Source organism: Puntigrus tetrazona, chromosome 1 (genome assembly GCF_018831695.1).
Source record: "Puntigrus tetrazona isolate hp1 chromosome 1, ASM1883169v1, whole genome shotgun sequence".
NCBI classification, from domain to species: domain Eukaryota; kingdom Metazoa; phylum Chordata; class Actinopteri; order Cypriniformes; family Cyprinidae; genus Puntigrus; species Puntigrus tetrazona.
Genome location: NC_056699.1, coordinates 9,234,008 through 9,252,648, shown reverse-complemented (window position 1 = coordinate 9,252,648; position 18,641 = coordinate 9,234,008). Strand labels below are relative to the sequence as shown.

Sequence of the window (18,641 nt, the reverse complement as noted above, 5' to 3'; positions counted from 1 at the left end):
CGCAAAATACGTTATTTTAGGGAGATGTGGTTACCATTGACTTTAATTGCATAGACAAAGAAACAAACAATAAATAAGTCAAAAGTCATAGAGGTCTGGAATCACACGATAAATGTCTAATTTCATTTTTGAAGATGTTAACGACGCTGGGTTTAGTTTCAACCCTGCTCCAAGGAAACAGTTAACCACGTCAGTTCATTATGGGTTCCCAGTATAAATTTACTATTGGTATAGTGGTTTTCAATTATTGAGTATGATAACGCGATTAATTTTTGTTTTGTACACATCTGGAGTCTGTTTCATAAGACAAATTTATCAAGTAGGCCAGGTTTATTTTAGGTAGTGAAACAATTTTGAACATAATCAGCTGACAATAAATCAAGACAAAAAAATATATCAAACCTGGCTTATTTGGTAAACTTGCTTTATGAAACAGCCCTGGTCACCTCATCATTGCGTTTAAACAAAAAAGAAAAGATTTTAATGGTAAAAAAAAGTTTTATTTTTACTGCATCCCATGTTGTCAAGTATAAAACAAAGATATACACAAAGGAGACATAGTTGATACATGTATAAAATATCCATTATCCGTTACAAAGATGGAACTGATTTTGTAAGCTTGCAGAATATATGATAGATCAATATTTTCCCTTCTCCTGGAAAACCTTTTTTTTTTTTCAAGCAGCAATGTGTATGGAAAATATGTCAGTGATTAGTATTTTTTTCTTCCGTCCTTTCTAAAATGTGTATTGTTTAGCAGAGGTAACAAGTCACTGATAAACTGATAAACAAAGACACTGTTTAATCAGAGAAACCATAAAGTACAATACATTTGGCATTTCATGTTGTGCAAATCTCCTGAGTTTTTGAGAAGGTAAAACATACACTCTTTTTCTCTCACTAACATGCATCCTTTTAACCATACTTTCATCTTAAAGTGCCCCTATTATGGAATTTAGAAAATTACCTTTCATATGCGGTATGTAACAGAGCTCTAAGTGAATGAAAATGTCCTGCAAAGAATACTGTGTAAAACTTATTGTTTCTCAAAAGAAAGAGTTGACTCTGAATCATTAAAAAACAAGTCTCAAGCAGCTTCATACTGACGTCAAAATGAAACGTTAACATATCGCCCCGTCCACTCGTTGATCTTTTCCCATTGGTCTAAATAAAAATGAATTCTTTGCCACCGGATGCAATGTAAAAATTAATCATTGAATAAATCGTTTGAACAAATAAATGCATGTTATAAAAAAAAATGAAAGCGTTTGTAAGCATGTCAACCTGTTGTTTGGGACAAAAGTACAACATGAATGTTTCATAAACCACAATGTGGGCCCTTTAAGATATAAAGAATAAAACCACAGCATCAAAGATAGAAAGTCCACTGAAGAAAAAGAAAAAAGTAAAACAACCCAATCCTAGCATACTTTAAAACTTAAACATAAAATTGTGTAGTATTATTTTGCCAGGATAAGAATGTTTCAGCATGTTTTGTAGACCTCGATGGAAGACCTTTTATTTTTTGGTAGTCTGGTGTTCTTCTCCCGTTCTCATTTGCTTTTAGTTTCATAACTGCATACACCAATACCTTCATTAAATCTAAACCTGTCCCAAGACTTTCAGAATTCTTTCATATCATAATTAAGGAAATTCCAAAATGAATCATAATCCATCACTGAACTTCAAAACGCCATTCATTAACTCAAACAAGTTGATTCAATTCAATTTTAGCAGATTCTGGCCTTGGCATTTTGGCAGCCATTCTGTGGGCTTTGTTGAGTCCACAGAGGTATCTTGGCACAATCACATGCTTAGCTTTTTTCTTCTTTCTGCTCTTCTCAAATAATAGCCAAGTTCTATTTCTAGATTATGTGTGAGTTTTAGTCTCTGCACAGATGTTCCCGAAATCTGCTGATTTCCTACAACTAAAAATATCCAAATGATCTCTTTCACAATGAAGAGCAGCTCCTAAAATCTGCAGTACAGAGATACTTTCAAATCTTCCAGAAGATCTTCTTCCTGTAGAGCAGATAGGCTATGACCACCCATACGGAGGTGGCCACGAGGTTCTGTGCCAGGTGCTCTGCGTGTGATTGGCTATTGGCCATTTTCCAACGAAAAGGGAAGTATTCCTCAAAAACTTCATGACCCACATACACCAAAATGGAATTCATACCTGCCAAATAAAAGGTAAACTTGAATTCATAAATTCAGAAAACAATTCATAAAACAAACATAACTATTTGGAATAGTGTTAGCTAGTGTAAACTAGGGCTGCATGAAAATGGTTAAACTGTTAACGGCAAAAAATCTAAACACGGTTATTGTCTTTATTTTAACAGAATTATTGCATTTTCACGCGAAGAGAACGCACAAATCAAGAGAACGTCAACTTTAATTTACTCTTTATTTTGAGCAAAATATCTGTAGCAAAACTCTGGTGTTCAGATCATTTCAGCACATTTTATGAGTATTTGTGGTTGCCCGGTTTGGAAAGAAAGCAATCCACAAGAAATTTATTAATTTAATAGAATAGCTCTGACTGGGGAAACTTTTTACATCTGGCAACTTCAACAATAAAAGCTTGTTGGGGCCTGTTACCAATGCAAGACAAAATATCCAAAATGAAACATTTTGAGGATAAATATCCAGATTAATAATAGGTTAGATTAATAATAAGTTAGAGTCAACTATTAAACGCAAAAGCCAAATGATCAAATTTTGGGTGCAGTCATGAACACATTCATTCTGGCTGTGGAACTTACCAGGGTAGAAGAACGGAGCTCCAGACCACCATTTCTTCACATCCACCAAGTAGTAAAAAAACACTAGCGCCACAAAAGCAAAACAGCTGAGAGTCGTAACATAGGACAAAGACCTGAAAGTCACAAGACAGAGGCCATGAATCATACAGCATACAATACATTCCCTTTCTAATCAGTAAGCAAATCATTTATTATACTTTCTGCTTCTAGAAGTGCTGTGCTTAGTTTCATCATATAGGAAGAAAATCATAAAATTTTGTCCACAAATGAAGAATAATATATATTTTTTAAAAAATGATAATGAATAAAACTACAGACATATGCAAGACTGAGTTTACCACAAGTTTTTGTTGACAGGGATGAAGCCATCATTTCTGGAACACTTGGTCAATACAGCTGAGATGATTCCCTTAATGCAAAGACAGACAGCATGACATTTCCACAATGTAAACTTTATTTAAATGTTGATGAACTGTTTGAGAAGAGGAAAAAAACAACAACTGTCAAATGCATCCATAATAACTTTAACCAACAAATTACTTGATTGTTTCCAGTCAATCATGACACTCTGTGGTGAAACAATTTTGTGTGTGTGTGTGTGTGTGTGTGTGTTTTGACTGCTAAAGTGAATAATTGACCACTAAAGTGCATAATTGACCGCTGTGCCAATTGTACCATGTCAATTTTAGGCCACTCTATTCTAGGGTCTCTTTTGTCTCATATAATGAAATAACTTCTACTCAAATTAGTATTTCATGTTGATTTATTAATATATTTGGTGAGTGGCATAATGAACTCAATATCACAAAATACACCTCTCAAAATACTTCTCTTTGAAGTTCTGATATCTCACTGTTGTATTCTCTGTTGCACTAATGACAGACAATCTTATTCATTATTTCACTTTAGTCATGCATTAAAATTATTACTTAAAAACAGCAGCACTGTTAAGTATTAAAACAATCTGAAGTTTGAAGTTATGTTGTGTTGTAGTATATTTCATATATCTAATATATTATAAAATTCATTCTAAATTTATTGTAATTTATTCCTATAATGACAAACTGAATTTGCACAATGTACAATGAAACTGAAACACTTAGGCCAATTTAGTGTTGGAGGTTTCATGGCTAAATTTGAGCCGCCGGTTGGCCAGTCTTCATTGATTGCACATTCTACCAGTAAGAGCAGAGTGTGAATGTTTAATTAGCAGAGAAATAGCACAGTTTTGCTTAAAATAATTGCAATGCACACAACATTATGGGTGACATATTAACGTCTTGCTGGTGCATCTGTGACCCAGACAGAATGTCTTTGTGATGTATCAAGAGTATCCAAGGTAATGTCAGCATACCACCAAAAAGGACGCACCACATTCAACAGTAGCAGCTGTGGACGCAAGAGGAAGCTGTCTGAAAGGGATGTCCAGGTGCTAACCGACTGTATCCAAAAAACATAAAACCACAGCTGCCCAACTCACTGTACAATTAAACGGCTGCTATAACAAAACCTTTGATCACTTGCCAATGCCAAATGTCGGTTTCTTGGGCTATTGACAATGTGAAACATGTATTGTTCTCTGATGAGTCCACCTTCACTGTCTATCCCACATCCGGGAATGTTATGATGTGGAGAAGCCCCAAAGAAGAGTATCACCCAGACTGTGTCATGCCCAGAGTGAAGCATGGGGGTGGATCAGTGAGGGTTTGGGCTGCAATATCATGGCATTCCCTAGACCTAATACTTGCTAGATGGGCGTCACTGCCAAGGACTAGCGAACCATTCTAGAGGACCATGTGCAGGCAATGGTTCAAACATTGTATCCTAAAGGCGATGCCGTGTAACAGGATGATAATGCACCAATATACACAGCGTGACTGGTGACGGAGTGGTTTGATGAACATGAAAATGAAGTTGAACATCATCTCCCATGGCCTGCACAGTCACCAGATCTAAATATTATTGAGCCACTTTGGGGTGTTTTGGAGGAGAGAGTGGGGAAACATTTCCCTGCACCAGCATCACGTAGTGACCACTATTCTGCAAGAAGAATGGCTCAAAAGCCCTCTGGCCACTTTGCAGGACATGTAGGAGACCCTACACCATAATAATGAATTATTGTGGTCTAAGACCAAGCGTTTCAGGTTCATTGTCCAACTCCTATACATATATGAACAGTAGTATAATATAATTTTACATTAAATTCATTATCAAGTCTTAGCAAAAACAAATAATAATGAAATGGTAAGCAAACATACCAGTATGAATCCCCAAATGATAAATCTTGTGATTATTTGCTTGTGTTGATCTCTGTAATGCAGCAGAATTTTCCCTGCCTGAAACCCACAAAATAAACATAAAAACTGATGAAATAGGGCAGGACAATTATTAGATGTGATTCCTGTAAGCGCTGCAGAACAAAAATAGTTTGCATGAAGCATGTGACTGAACTGCTGATACTGATACTGTAAAGGGAAGGGGAGAAGAATCACTCATGCTGCTACGAGAAACTAGCAAAGTACTGTGTAAGAAACAGAAGTCTATCTCACCTGAAGACCCAGAAATGCCATTAATATTGAGTTGATGCTTCCCAAAACACCCTCAGGGTCAAAGGGCATCACAGACTGGTATAAAACCTAGATATAGGAACATATGTATCAGTGAGTACCAAAGTAAGAAAAGAGACAGGACCTAGCTAAAGCTCTAGCTCCATATGTCTGACAGAATGACTCATTGTTTTGGTCTCCGTTTACCCGTGATGAAGGCGTCTGGTAAATATGGTTATTTCCCAGCAGCCACCGATCGATGTAACCTGCAGCTCCGCCGGTGCAGTTCTGGTACTGGCCAAAGTCACCAATGCCCCCTGGACCCAAATAACCCCTGCAGGAGAGAGACAACAAGAGGAAAAATATAGCAATCTTCACACAAAATGTGCATCATGAACACGAGTCATGCTATTCAAAACACTTTTATTTGCATATTCATTTATATTTACATATCTCATATCTATGAAATATAACCAATTACAGTAATCAGTCAACTAATAATACTGTGTTGAACAACGTAAATAAAGAATAAACGTAAGAAAAGTGTTTATAATTAACAAGGAAAAAGCCGTCCAGTCTACTAATATTTATGACACCTTACTGATATTTATGCAAATTTCCTGTCATTTTAACGAGGCAGAAAAAGGGTTGATTCTGCAGAGGGTTCCTTTCATGATTGCAAATAAGGCAGGGGATAAGGGGACGGATATTTAGGCAGGTCTTAATAAATTATACACTGATATCATGAGTAGGATTGTACTTGCGTCGGGCAGTCTGGGACTGGGAGGAGGAAGGTCAAACACAACCATACTGTCTCTAAGGCAATCACAAACAGCCATGCGGGCCAGTAGAGGAAGACATCATGCACCGAATACCAGCATGTTTCCTGGGAACAACAACAGAATTGGAAAATTAAGAATTAAGAATGTTTAAATGAACAGTTAAAAATAATTAGAGTGGGAGTTAATGCCGCTTTAAATGCATGCTGATATGCAGGATATACAGTCCAAAAAAAATAATAATTATAATTCATTAAATGTTTACATTTATCACTTAAAAGTTTACAGATTATATTTGGACTGCTAGACAAAAGTTTAGAATAATAATTTCAAATAATGCTATCTTTTATTTTATATGTTTTTCCAAATAAGTCTCTTATGCTCATTGGGGCTATTTTATTTTACAAATACAGTAATATTGTGAAATATTGTCACATCAAAAAGCTATTTTAAAACATATTCAAATGTAATTTATTCCTGTAATAGCAAAGTGGAGTTTTCAGCAGCCATTACTCTGGTCTTAAGTGTAACACGATCTTTTTAATATGCTGATTTGCTGCCCAGTTATTGGTTTAATAGTTTTTATTTTGATCAGTATTAAAACTGTTTGTAATAAAAACATATTTGTTAATATATTTTAAAAAATAACACTAATGTGCATCTATCTGAAGAGAAATATTTATTTAAAACAGATTTTGGTAATAGTGCATATTTTATTACAGTTGCTTTTAATTGGTAATAATATTTAATTGGTGTATCACAGTCAATGTTAAAACTGCATTTAACGTTGATAACAATGAGAAGATATATAATATTTCTAGTGCAGCAATTCAGCATATTAGAATTATTATATCAGATCGTGTGAAACACACACACACACATATATATACATATACATATTTATTTATTTATTTAATACAAATATTTAATGCTTTCCTGGTGAGCATTATAAACTTACTTCAAAAATCGACTGGCAGATGCTTCACAGTTATGCATTACATCTTACTGTTGGCGTTTACGTCATACGTCGAGCCAGAAGTCAGCCAAGAAGCCAGAATTTAGCTCTTAGTCAGTCAGTCAATACGTTATTTACATTATTATTTGTTATAAAACCCATCGATCTGCTTCAGAGGACATATGATAAGCCCCTGTTTGTGTATAGGTCAGTTTTATGTTGCAGTGCTTGCAGTACATTTACATATGGACAAAACAGATATTCAGTTAATAATTAAAGAGATAATAGTATGTATGTTTATATTTATGATTATGTGCCATATAGTGTTGCTTTCACCAACTAAACGTATGACTAAATATCGTCGTCAACTAACTTTCTCACGTCACAAAAAAAAAAACACAAAAAAAAACGAAACAAGGCTCAACGTAAATGCTGGTCATGTGACAATGACTATAATTAAATGTATAATGCAATACAGTTTACGAATAAAAATGAGACCATGCTAAAATATCTCAATTTTCGTTGACGAAAACAAGACAAAACTAAAATGTTTGATGAAAATAAGACTAAAATGCTCAGCCTTCTAGTTGACTAAAAAGAGTATGAACGTGACTAAAACTAATAAAAAAACTAAAGTGACAGCTTCACACAAAGATTAGACTAAAACTAAAAATAAAAACGGCAGCCAAAAACAACACTAGTGCCATGTTACTTGGAGAGAAGGGTAGTGTGACTCACGCTTGACAAGTTGGTAAGTCGGTCCTGGGCCACCGCAAGATCCAAGAGAGAGACAACGAGATACGTGAAGCCCAGGCGCTGTAATACCCCAGGAATACGCAGAGAATCCCAAGACACTGTACAGACACATTCATAAAACATCAGTATTTATTTTTAATAGTGCTGGGCAATGATTAATTACATTACAAAATAATGGCTTTTTTATATAGCGTTTGTACTCTGTATATATATTATGTCATATTATGTTGATTTTTTTTTTCTTCTTCTTCTTCTTATATATACACAGCACACACATATTATGTACACTTTATGTAAACGTTTTTGGGATGCAATTAATCAAGATTCAACGTTGCCCAGCACTCATTTTTTTTTCTTTTAAATGGTCTTTGAAGTCTTCAATTTCACATTCCATTTAATCTTTCGCTAGTTTTTCTGAGCAGATTACTGAAAAATAATTTACAAGGTGACATGGAAATGTTGGGGTTGAACACATGATAATTAAAGAAAAGAAAATTGCACAAAAGTTTTCTTTTCTTTAATGATGCATTATTGCCTATTGAAAATGGAAGTTGGGGTAAAACAAAGAATTGAATGCCTTTTCTATGTCATATCCCAGCAAACCAAACCAGTTATATGCATGTAATCTATCAATGATAAACTTCAGATTTCATACTGATGCGTAGGGGTAAACATTTTGACAAAAATCATAACTGTTGATTATTCTCATGAAATGTGATTATTAATTTCGTTGATCACAATTTACACTGAATAATGTTTATACCATGGTTTGAAAAATGGTATTATTATATTACACTGAAACTAAATTAAAACAACGGAAAAGGCCTTAATGTAACCTGCAGAAAGAAAAACAGATCTTAAGCAGGCAGAATTACATAAGTTAACAATTAATTGATTAAGTAATTATGTAATGATTACATAACTGTGGCATCCGCAATTGCCATTATAAAATTGATTAATTGCGCAGTCCTGTGTTTTATGACACTGTATTTTGCTTATATAAATCAATGTAGTATTTGTACCAGCACTGGGCTAGAGATGGGTTTGCAGGTTTTAAAAGTCAGAAGAAAAATGTGTTACTACTCACAGGGTCCTTGGCAGTAGTTAGGATTGACAATGATGACTCCGATAACAAATAGTTGTAAGCTCCTCCAGAAAATCTTCCACAACATATGAGTGCGTTTGACACCTCTGCGCAATGAACCACTCAAGGACAAGCTAATAGAAGTACCCATAATGAACACAAACCTGTGAAGACAAAAAATACACAAAGAAAGACAGACTGAGAAAAAATGGGATACCAGTTTCAGGAAGTGCTACTTTCTGACATGATTTGCAACACAAATTAAACATCACCCATAAACAGAACAGTGTGAAAACCAATTTATATATATATATATATATATATATATATATATATATATATATATATATATATATATATATATATATATATATATATATATGTGAATATTTATAATAATAGTGAATATTTAAGGGAATATGATAACAAAATATTACAAAATTAATAAATTGTAATTGTTTTTCCAAATGCAAATGGGAATATTTATATTTTAAAATGTAAAAAAATGGTTTGGAACAACATTATAATTGGTTATAATTTATTATTTTTACTTATTTATTATTATAATTTCATGCACGCTTCCTAAAACCTCACAAAGGTGTAAATCTGGGTAGCACTGCTGCAGATACTTTCCCCGGCTGCACAGTAGAAAACAAGGTTATTGGGTTTAGTTCAACTGTGAAACCAGTTTATGCAGACTCTGATATGCCACTCCATTTGTGCCACAGCGATAAGCGGCCATGCTTGGTTCAGATATACTATAGCTTATGCCAACACTGATGCGGCTTGCAGATCAATCAAAGCACGGTACAGATATATAAAGCTATTTTACAATGCTGCGTAAGGAGTAAGGAGTATTGGAAAACGTAAGGAAGCTGCTCTACAAGCGTGCAGTGTGAGGAATCAGTCGTTTGTGACATCGGATTGACTAACCAAGGAAACACGAGATCAGCCACTGTGAGCCCTGCAAGAGGAAGAACACATCAGATGTCACTTCCTGCTGTCAATCCATGGTCTATTAAATTCATAACAAGTGCTTTTCAGACATATTCTAAATATGTACACTGTCAGCCAAAAGCTTGGAATAATTTACATTTTTAAAAAGAAGTCTCTTACGCTCACCAAGACAATTTTGAATTGCAAAGTTAAAGGGCAAAGTTGAATCTTCAGCAGTTAGTACTCCAGTTTTCAGTGTAAAATGATCCTTCGGAAATCATTCTAATATGCTGATTTAGCTGAGAATGCATTTCTTATTACCAATGTCGAAATTCGTGTTTGTTTGTTTTTCAGCAAAGACGCATTAATTTGATTCAAGTTTTTACAACATTAATATTAATAATTAATGCCCAATTGATAATAATAATAATTGATCAGCACATTAGAATCATGTGACGGTGAAGACTGAAGTAAGGGCTGCTGGAAATGTAGTTTTGCCATATGAGGAATACATTAGTTTTTAAAACATATTCAACTATTTTTACAAATTTGACTAATACTACATCACAATTTGACTGTTACAGTTGTTACTAAAATTATTAATGACCAATGTTATCAATAACAGACAAACCAAACTCTGATGCTTAAAACATTCTAGTAGCTATTGTAAAGAAAGAAATAGGATACCGTTCCAACTTTCATGCCTAAAGAACCAGTAACGTCCACCTCCGTAGTTGACAAATACCATAATGACCAGGGCAAGGCTGTGGAGAAAAAGCGTGAGTTAACAGAGATCCGGAATTAATAAACCACAATTAATAATGCAACCAAATTCCTACAAATCAAGACAGACAGAAATACAACAACAAACGTTAAAATAACTGCAGGCAATTAAGTTCCAGTTCTTAGGTGAGGTTACAAACCAACATAACCTTGTTTCAACAAGTACAAATTTTATCATTCTATTTCAGGATAATGAGAAATAAAATGCTAATTTCATTTGACGACCGGCTTCACGGTATGCAAAGCAGCAGCTTATACGCAAGATCATTTTCACCTGCATTTTTCAATCCCTATCTCAAGCGCATCGGACCCAAAACAATTAGTGAAAGAGCGTCGTACCCACGGAAGGAATCCAAAGAACGAAGCCTCCGTCCTGTAGTGGCAGGAATTATCGATTCCATAGAGGCATCTACCAATCTGTTTGGAGAGCCAAGCTCCTGCAGAAGAGAGAGTGTAAATTAATGAGAAAAAAAAGACAAGAATGATCGTTATATTTTTTTTGGAACCAGCAAAAACAAGCGTGATGCCATATTTGAACTATGATGGAAACATTACATTCAGGGGCATCTTTTTTCGAAGATGTGAAAATCATGCATAGACGATATTAGAAGCGCAACAACAACAACAAAAAAAAGCGAACAGCACTCTTACCGAGTTTATCAGCCTCTCTGTCTCCACTGTGCTCCCCAGGCGAAGAAGTAGATTTGTCACCACATCCAGTCTTAAAAATAGAAAAACTCAATTTTGCAAGCTTTCTAAACAGAACAGCTGAAACAAACTCTTCTGGATTGTTTAAATGTCATCAGTGCATTGTGAGAATTGTACTTGAAAATGTCTGTACCTTTTAACTGTGTTCCAGATAGCAGATAATGCAGCCAGAAGACCAAATGCCAGAAAAGCAAACAAAATAGCTGGGGGAAAAAAACAAGAGAGAAAAAAAAAAACACTCATCTATTAATCTTAGTTAAGTTTAATACATTAATTACATTTGTATGTGTCGCTGAAATCAACCCCAACTTTGCTTCACAGTGCAGAGAGCAAAGAGTCTCTTTATCTAAATGGTTCTATAAGGAACCTTTATCATCTGAAGAATCTTTCGGTTTCATAAAAAGGTTCTTTGTGGCAAAAGAAGGTTCTTCATATTACAGAAAGACAATAAAGAGATGCATCTTTAAAGAACCTCTGAAAGAATGGTTCTTTGTGGAACCAAAAATGATTCTATGACATTGCTGTGAAGAACCTTGAACCCTCTTCCCGAAATGCCCTTCAAAGACCTAAAATGTAATTTTGAATTTGCCCTGATTTAATAAAAGTAAAAAATCCTTGTCATAGTTATATATTGGCCCAAGATAATTAATATTTAGTTTAGCAATCTGTAAAATAAAAGTGATTACATTTTTGTATTTTTCAGTTGCTATTATTAAACACCATTATTTATACACTGACATTGGTCAGATGTCGCCATTAAAAAATGCATATTAGTTGACCAAAAGCAAGAAGGATTTTTATTTATTTAAAAAATTATTAATAAACCATGTACTTTTCAAGGCCATGTACTGGCCCAGGCTAATTAATCTTTTAATATTTGGCAACCCACTTGACTGATTCACGAAAAATATTGATCAGCCAAAAAAATATTCATCATATATATTTTTTTGTTTCCAGTTAATATATAAAATAAGGCATGTATGTCCTATTTGCCATTATTACATATATGCTGACCTGAAATCAGCCAGTTACCGGCCATTGAAGAATTCAGATCGGTCGACCACTGGTAAGAAATTAAAGACAAAAAAAAAAAACCTGAATTGCAATGCGCAGATGTAAAATTGACTCACGCAGGTAGCTGTTGATGGAGTCAGAATCGGTGATCATAGAGCAGCTGACCCGTGATAGATTATTCAGGTTCTTCACCCACAGAGAATAGTTCCCCTGCTCCCCAAAGTGGAAGTCAACACTGGATGAAAGAAATCAATTGTCTGATAATAAAGCCTTGATGATACTAATGGCCAAAGCAAACAAACACAGTGAATATGATTTGGACTGAAACTCTCATTATTCTGTGTTAAATGTATTGATGTCTAACTCACTTGCATTGCTCCACATTAGCAGGGGTGCCGTTGAGCTGCAGTTTCAGTGCGTGTTGTGTGCCTACGACAAACCCCACCGTGCTGGGGGTCCCGGAAGCTGGCCTTGCAGGTATTTTTCCCAACAGCTGGGGCAAACACTAACAATAAAGAAACACACGGGTCCAGCTGAAGCAGTACTGCAGCAGTTCATGACGTTCTAAAATAAAGATTTGCCGAAAATGGACTCGCCTTAGGCCATTCAATATGTAGTTGTTGTTTTTTTTGTGTGTTTTACCTCAAGGGAACAGATTTAGAGACATTTAGCACTACATCACCTGGATCCACTGCAGTGAATGGGTGCCATCAGAATGAGTTTAAACAACTGCTAAAATCATCTCAATAATACAAGGAATCCACACAACTCCTGTCCAATAATTCATGTTTTTATAAACAAATGGCAGTGTGTTTGTAATAAATATTTTACCATTAGGACATTTTTGACTTCAAACTGTTGCATCTATCAAAAGTATCAAGAGTCTTTTATTCATAATGCTTTTTTGCTTACAGTAAAAAAGTAATCTTATCTGAATCAGGAGAGAAATACGCACAAACCAAGCTTCATTTACAAGCAAAAACATTAAAAGCAAATACAAAGTGTTGGTGAATTTTGATGAGAGCACAAAGGGGGTGGACTCTTAGACTGGAGGAAGTGTTGTTAGGGATTATAGACTCCTATTTTTTTTGCTGGAAACTGTGGTTTAAAATTAAAAAGCTATACAATGATAGATGCTAGATTTGTTTCATATACAAACACACAGCTTTTCATTTCATTGAACATTAATTGATGGATTGAAGTCATGGTTTACTGTGTTGTCTTTATGAGCTCTCATTCTGGTGGCACCCATTCACTGTAGGGGATGTAATGCTAAATTACATGAATGGTACATCACTCCAAATCTGTTCTCACAAAGAAACTACTTTAACAAAGTGTCTTGTTTGGCCTGAGGATAAGTACATTTTCGGCACATTTTAATTCCCGGGTGAAATATTCCTTTAAGCTGCATTACACAGGCACATTAAATAATATCAGTATTCAATATCAATGATATATTGCAACGTAAATACCTTGTAACAGTGATCAGAAACCACATATAGCATGAAGTCATTCTCGATCTCATTGGTAACCGAAAGGGACGCCTCATCCATCTTCAGCACAAAAGTTTTGCGGTGGGGGTGAGAGGCTGAAAGCAAAGCCACTTCAGCTTCACCAATTGTACAGAAATTTGCAACATGAATACATTCAACCTCAAAGTAAGATAAACACATTTCTGATCAGTGCCTGAAGTTACAATCACAAACACATCATCGGTGCTTAACAAAAATGCAGTCTGGAAACGTGGTTCACCAGGTTTTGTGACTTTGAAAAATCAAACATTTCCCAAACATAGGCTACTCACCGCTCTGCAGACTTCAGTGGCCTCTAATTCAATTCAACCTAACTGTAGGTTTCCTAATGAAACTAGATGGTCAGCTGCTTTGGTGCACTCTACTACTGCAGTTTTACAATAGTGACTCTGTACCTCCTGCAGTCACATGCTTGCACTAATCTGCCTCACAAGAAGCATCGTAAAACAGCTCAGATCTGCCAAACGAGGGAAATTTGAATCCACGAAACCCCTAATATTACATGTACATGTTTTGGCTCTGTGCATAGGAGCATCGCACTAGCGTTACTTAAGTTAGACATGCGACAAAAGGCTAAGATAAAGAACGAGTCTCACACACAGCAAATGTAGATATGATTTAGTTAATTCAGAAACAAATATACATTTAGGCAAATCACAGTAAGAAGGTGCTCTGATATGTTAAATATAAAGAACAGTTAGCATAGGCTAAAAACAGCTAACAGTGGTGCTAGCTGGTTAGCTGGGTGAAATAACTAGTAAAGCGAAACAAAAAGGAACCACGGCATTAAAAATGTGTTTTGTATTTAATATGTTTCAGATAGAGAGAACATTTGCGTTGCGGTAAGTTGAAATGACACTCACAGGCAGGTCGATCTGTCATATGAGCCGCACACAGAGCTATCAAAAGCACAATCACTGCACAGACAGTCCATCTGTATTCCCTTTCAGCTGCCATAACATCAGATCTCACTGCCTCCTCCTTTCTTAATGTACAGATTTCCCCTTTTTTCATTAAAACATACTTCCGATCCCTCCTTCCTAGTAGCGCAAGTAGTGGAAGAGAGAAGGGTCAAAGTACAAAGGAAATCGTACGATGTGTTTAAAAGCTAGAGATCTCTACCGAGGCAATTTCAATTGAGCGAGATATCATACAGGAAATGTTTAAATGCGCTAATGATGCTTATATATATGTTTTTAGTTTAAACGCACAAATGATGTCTAGGTAGACAACTCAGTAGATTGTGAAACGCGGCCAAAATATGTAAACATACATATACGTGTGTGTTTATATATATATATATATATATATATATATATATATATATATATATATATATATATATATATATATATATATATATATATGTATGTGTACTTTATAAATACACATACATAATTTATGCAAACTATATATATATATATATATATATATATATATATATATATATATATATATATATATATATATATATATATAGTTTGCATAAATTATGTATGTGTACTTTATAAATACAAATGCATGTTTATGTTTAAGGAAAATAGGTTATATTTGTGTATTAAATACATTTATATATAATATGAATTGTAATACATTTTAATGTACATATTTTCAAAATATATGGTGTATGCATATTTATATATACATAATACATATACACAGCACACATACATATATAAACAATAACAATTCATTTATTTCATAGCACTATGTGTATGTAGGTATGTATTATATATATATATATATATATATATATATATATATATATATATATATATATATATATATATATATATATATATATTATTCTGGCAATTGATAAAATAACAAATATATATATTTGTTAGTAATAAAGACATAAGCAATGACCTCTAGTAACATTGGGATTTATTTCAAATTAGCAAATGCAGCGTTTTCTAAAATGCCATTGTGCCATTTTGTACACAGTTCGCAAATGACAATGTCTCCTAACGGTAGAAAATAAGCACAGCGGCATGTAGGAGCTCTTTAGAGGCACCGTATCCATTTGTTGCACCGGCGTTTACACCAAGATAGGAGAAATCGCTACAATAAGTGCTTGGAAAGTAGCCACCACCACCAATACAATACTGCAAAACACATAAATGTACAAATATAAATGACAATATCAATACAAAGGAATATACATGTTGCAGAAACGGGACACGATCCAGCTTCAATTCTCTACAGAAGACTAAGGTCAGCATTTCTGTCACTTGATTTGTGATACTCACATAGTGTGCATAACATCCTTTAGGCCTGACCCCAGAACACATTGCAAAGGATTCTCTGTAACTGTTAAAAGCTCTGAATGTTACATATCCAGGGTCAAAATCCCCTGTAAGAGAATCACAGAATCATTCTTGAGTCTAAAACATACAGTAAACTGCATAAAAACATACGTAAATGTCATTTCTTATTCTCGATTTCAAATTCATTCTAATTGATGGGGCTGTAGAGTATTTCAGAGGCATTATTATTCAGGTATAGCTGGTATAAATACATTAACTTTAACTGGTGCTCAACAAGATTACATTTTACATTATAAAGGCCTATTTTTGGCAGCAGAAATTACACAGAGCAGAAAAAAATTATAATTTCATGTTAAGTAAATAGTTTAAGAATGCAGTTGCAAACAAGGTCATTGATATGACAACTAAAAACTACAATAAATGTTTTGCCGCAATTTCAATATTCATAAGGATCCATTTTTATTCAGAACGTTAGTTTTGTACGTTTAAATGCAGAAAATATGTTTTATATGCTAAAAATAGTCCGTTTTGTACGTTTTAGCGTCTGTGAAAACGTAAGTAAATGTACGTTTTATAGAACATTTTTTGTAAAATGCATACAAATAACGTTGATTTGAAATATTAGAAGACAAAATTGAAAATAGGCTACAGAGAGATATGTGTTCTGTAAAAGTAAGACTAACCATTCTTTTTAGTAAGTAAAAAAAAGACTAACCTCTAACACTTTGTCCATATAATTCATTAGTCCTGTGCTCATTGCCAGTGTCATAAATAATAGGAACAGAAATTCCTCGATCAGTTTTGCATTCACCTGCGCCATACTTTAAAACATGTTTCTGAGTAAAAAAACGAACAAACAAAAAAAACATTACAGCAAATAATGAAAGTAACAGTGATATCAGTTTCAGTTACAAAGTTTCAATTACAAAGCTCGCTTTTATATTTTGAGAAAAAATGTAAGCCAGATCTCACACTGCCAGAAGATGACAAGTAAATTCAAACCTGCAAAGTACCTTAAAGAAGTTGTAAAGGTTTCCTTCAAACAGTGTCAGAAAGTGGGTGTTAGTATGGTAGCGTAAAACAGAAGCAATTTTCCAGAACTTAAGATCGTGGTTATTGGTAACATGCCACACAGCAATATCTTCTGCATTGATGTCAAAATATCCAGGGTTCTGTAACACCAATGAGAAACAGATGTTTAGAATTTTTTTTTTGGTTGTTATTTGGAAATATGCACATATATATATGTATATAATCTAGCTGTATTTAGACTATAGCTGTACCTTGTAGTCATCATTTGTTGCAGCTTCTGTTGTTCCAAATATGACTTTATTAGACCATGACTCATCTCCTTCAGGAGTATTTGCACTATTGCCTTGTTGACTTGTCCAGCGATCACCTACAGTGCATCTCCCATTTATGTTGTTCTCATGCACACTGGCCACCAGTGTCCAGCCTCCTCCGTCGGTGGTCATGTCACAGTAGGTTTGGTAAATCTCACCCTTTTTCGACACCAAATGGTACAAGCCGTCTGGAGAAAAAAAGGTTATCCGCCTTATTATTCAACTTTAGCCTAGGTCGAGACTTCTGCTTCATTAGCCGCTATATAGGAAAACAACGAGCACGATAAAACGGTGTTTTTGGAATTAAAAAGATAATACACTACAATAAGACACACCGATATGCAATTATAAAGCAGGAAATGAAGCTGTTACAGCTAAAAATAGCTGGATGTGGATGAGGCTGGCAGTTAGACCCATAAAATTAACAGCCGTGCTCACTTTTACAGAATAAATGGCAAAAAAATATATTTTTGTAAAACGATCATGTGTACCTTTTTTTATTCCCTGTTCCCTCAGAAGCTCCTTGCAACTGCTTGCAGTGTCTGAATAGTCTGTTTTCTCAGTAGGTGCATTACCTGTGAAAAATAGCATTATTGAGTTAGAATATATATTACAAATTAACTTAAATAATTTGCTTTTAAATTACCCGAAACTGATAAAATGATTAAACACGTTTGTGACATTCAGTATCATCCAATTGAAGAAGACACATTTCACATCTCAGTTAAAAACAGTTTACCATTAGTTAGTTATTAATTAACCACTATAGTGCATTAAGGAATATACAGGAATTAGCCTTTCTTTTTCTTTTTTTTAGTCACGCGACATATGCTGAATTCTTTTTCTTACTTGACTCGTGGAGTAGAGCGCTGAATGAAATGCACAACGAGAGGAAACCAGTTGACTGCATCATACAGTGGTAAATAAATCTCTGCAAAAAAAAAGAAAGAAAGAAAATATAATAAATTCCAGCGTGCAGCCCACTTCTGCTGTACAGTATGCAATATGTAATAAAAGTAGTAAAAGTGGCAAAATTTTTTACACGTTTTAAAATCAACAGAATCTGTTTCAGAGAGCCTAATATGTTGAATGTCTAATGAAGTTTAGGTTTGTTACATTAGAGCAAAAACCTTATATGTTGTAATTGAGCTGATTCATCTTCATTGT

The 18,641-nt window shown here is 34.4% G+C and overlaps 2 protein-coding genes across 3 annotated transcripts; both read right to left on the bottom strand.

The window, feature by feature from the left end:
• Positions 1-478: 478 nt before the first annotated feature.
• hgsnat (heparan-alpha-glucosaminide N-acetyltransferase) lies at positions 479-14,956 on the bottom strand. 2 transcript variants are annotated; one of them, XM_043238000.1, is made up of 18 exons: positions 14,725-14,956; positions 13,802-13,917; positions 12,698-12,834; positions 12,446-12,564; positions 11,449-11,518; positions 11,259-11,328; positions 10,947-11,044; positions 10,512-10,588; positions 9,822-9,852; positions 8,892-9,052; positions 7,787-7,902; positions 6,079-6,200; positions 5,522-5,648; positions 5,318-5,404; positions 5,027-5,104; positions 3,107-3,177; positions 2,769-2,881; positions 479-2,179 (listed from the first exon to the last, which is right to left on the bottom strand). In XM_043238000.1, exons 1-18 carry the CDS (start codon positions 14,873-14,875, stop codon positions 1,998-2,000), a joined length of 1,926 nt encoding a protein of 641 aa, XP_043093935.1. In that variant the 5' UTR covers positions 14,876-14,956; the 3' UTR covers positions 479-1,997. The 2 variants fall into 2 exon arrangements, with proteins under 2 accessions (XP_043093935.1, XP_043093943.1); XM_043238008.1 differs by lacking the exon at positions 14,725-14,956 and adding an exon at positions 14,134-14,711.
• Positions 14,957-15,731: 775 nt separating this feature from the next.
• On the bottom strand, positions 15,732-18,623 carry itln1 (intelectin 1). The gene is made up of 8 exons (XM_043247547.1): positions 18,517-18,623; positions 18,324-18,405; positions 17,966-18,049; positions 17,415-17,662; positions 17,145-17,303; positions 16,847-16,967; positions 16,114-16,217; positions 15,732-15,969 (listed from the first exon to the last, which is right to left on the bottom strand). The coding sequence occupies exons 2-8, from the start codon at positions 18,385-18,387 to the stop codon at positions 15,829-15,831; spliced, it is 921 nt and encodes a 306-aa protein (XP_043103482.1). The 5' UTR covers positions 18,388-18,405; positions 18,517-18,623; the 3' UTR covers positions 15,732-15,828.
• Between the last annotated feature and the right edge of the window lie 18 nt (positions 18,624-18,641).

Bases quoted from the DNA above. Each gene is read 5' to 3' on its own strand.
- hgsnat (XM_043238000.1), bottom strand. From the start codon at position 14,875: ATGAAAAAAGGGGAAATCTGTACATTAAGAAAGGAGGAGGCAGTGAGA. The intron at 12,565-12,697 runs GTGAGTTAGACA...TCTTTCATCCAG, and splicing joins GCTAATGTGGAGCAATGCAA to TGTTGACTTCCACTTTGGGG. The intron at 7,903-8,891 runs GTGAGTAGTAAC...GTGTCTGTACAG, and splicing joins TAACTACTGCCAAGGACCCT to TGTCTTGGGATTCTCTGCGT.
- itln1 (XM_043247547.1), bottom strand. From the start codon at position 18,387: ATGATGCAGTCAACTGGTTTCCTCTCGTTGTGCATTTCATTCAGCGCT. The intron at 17,663-17,965 runs GTACACATGATC...TTTTTTCTCCAG, and splicing joins GGAACAGGGAATAAAAAAAG to ACGGCTTGTACCATTTGGTG. The intron at 15,970-16,113 runs GTGAGTATCACA...TGTGTTTTGCAG, and splicing joins AAGGATGTTATGCACACTAT to TATTGTATTGGTGGTGGTGG.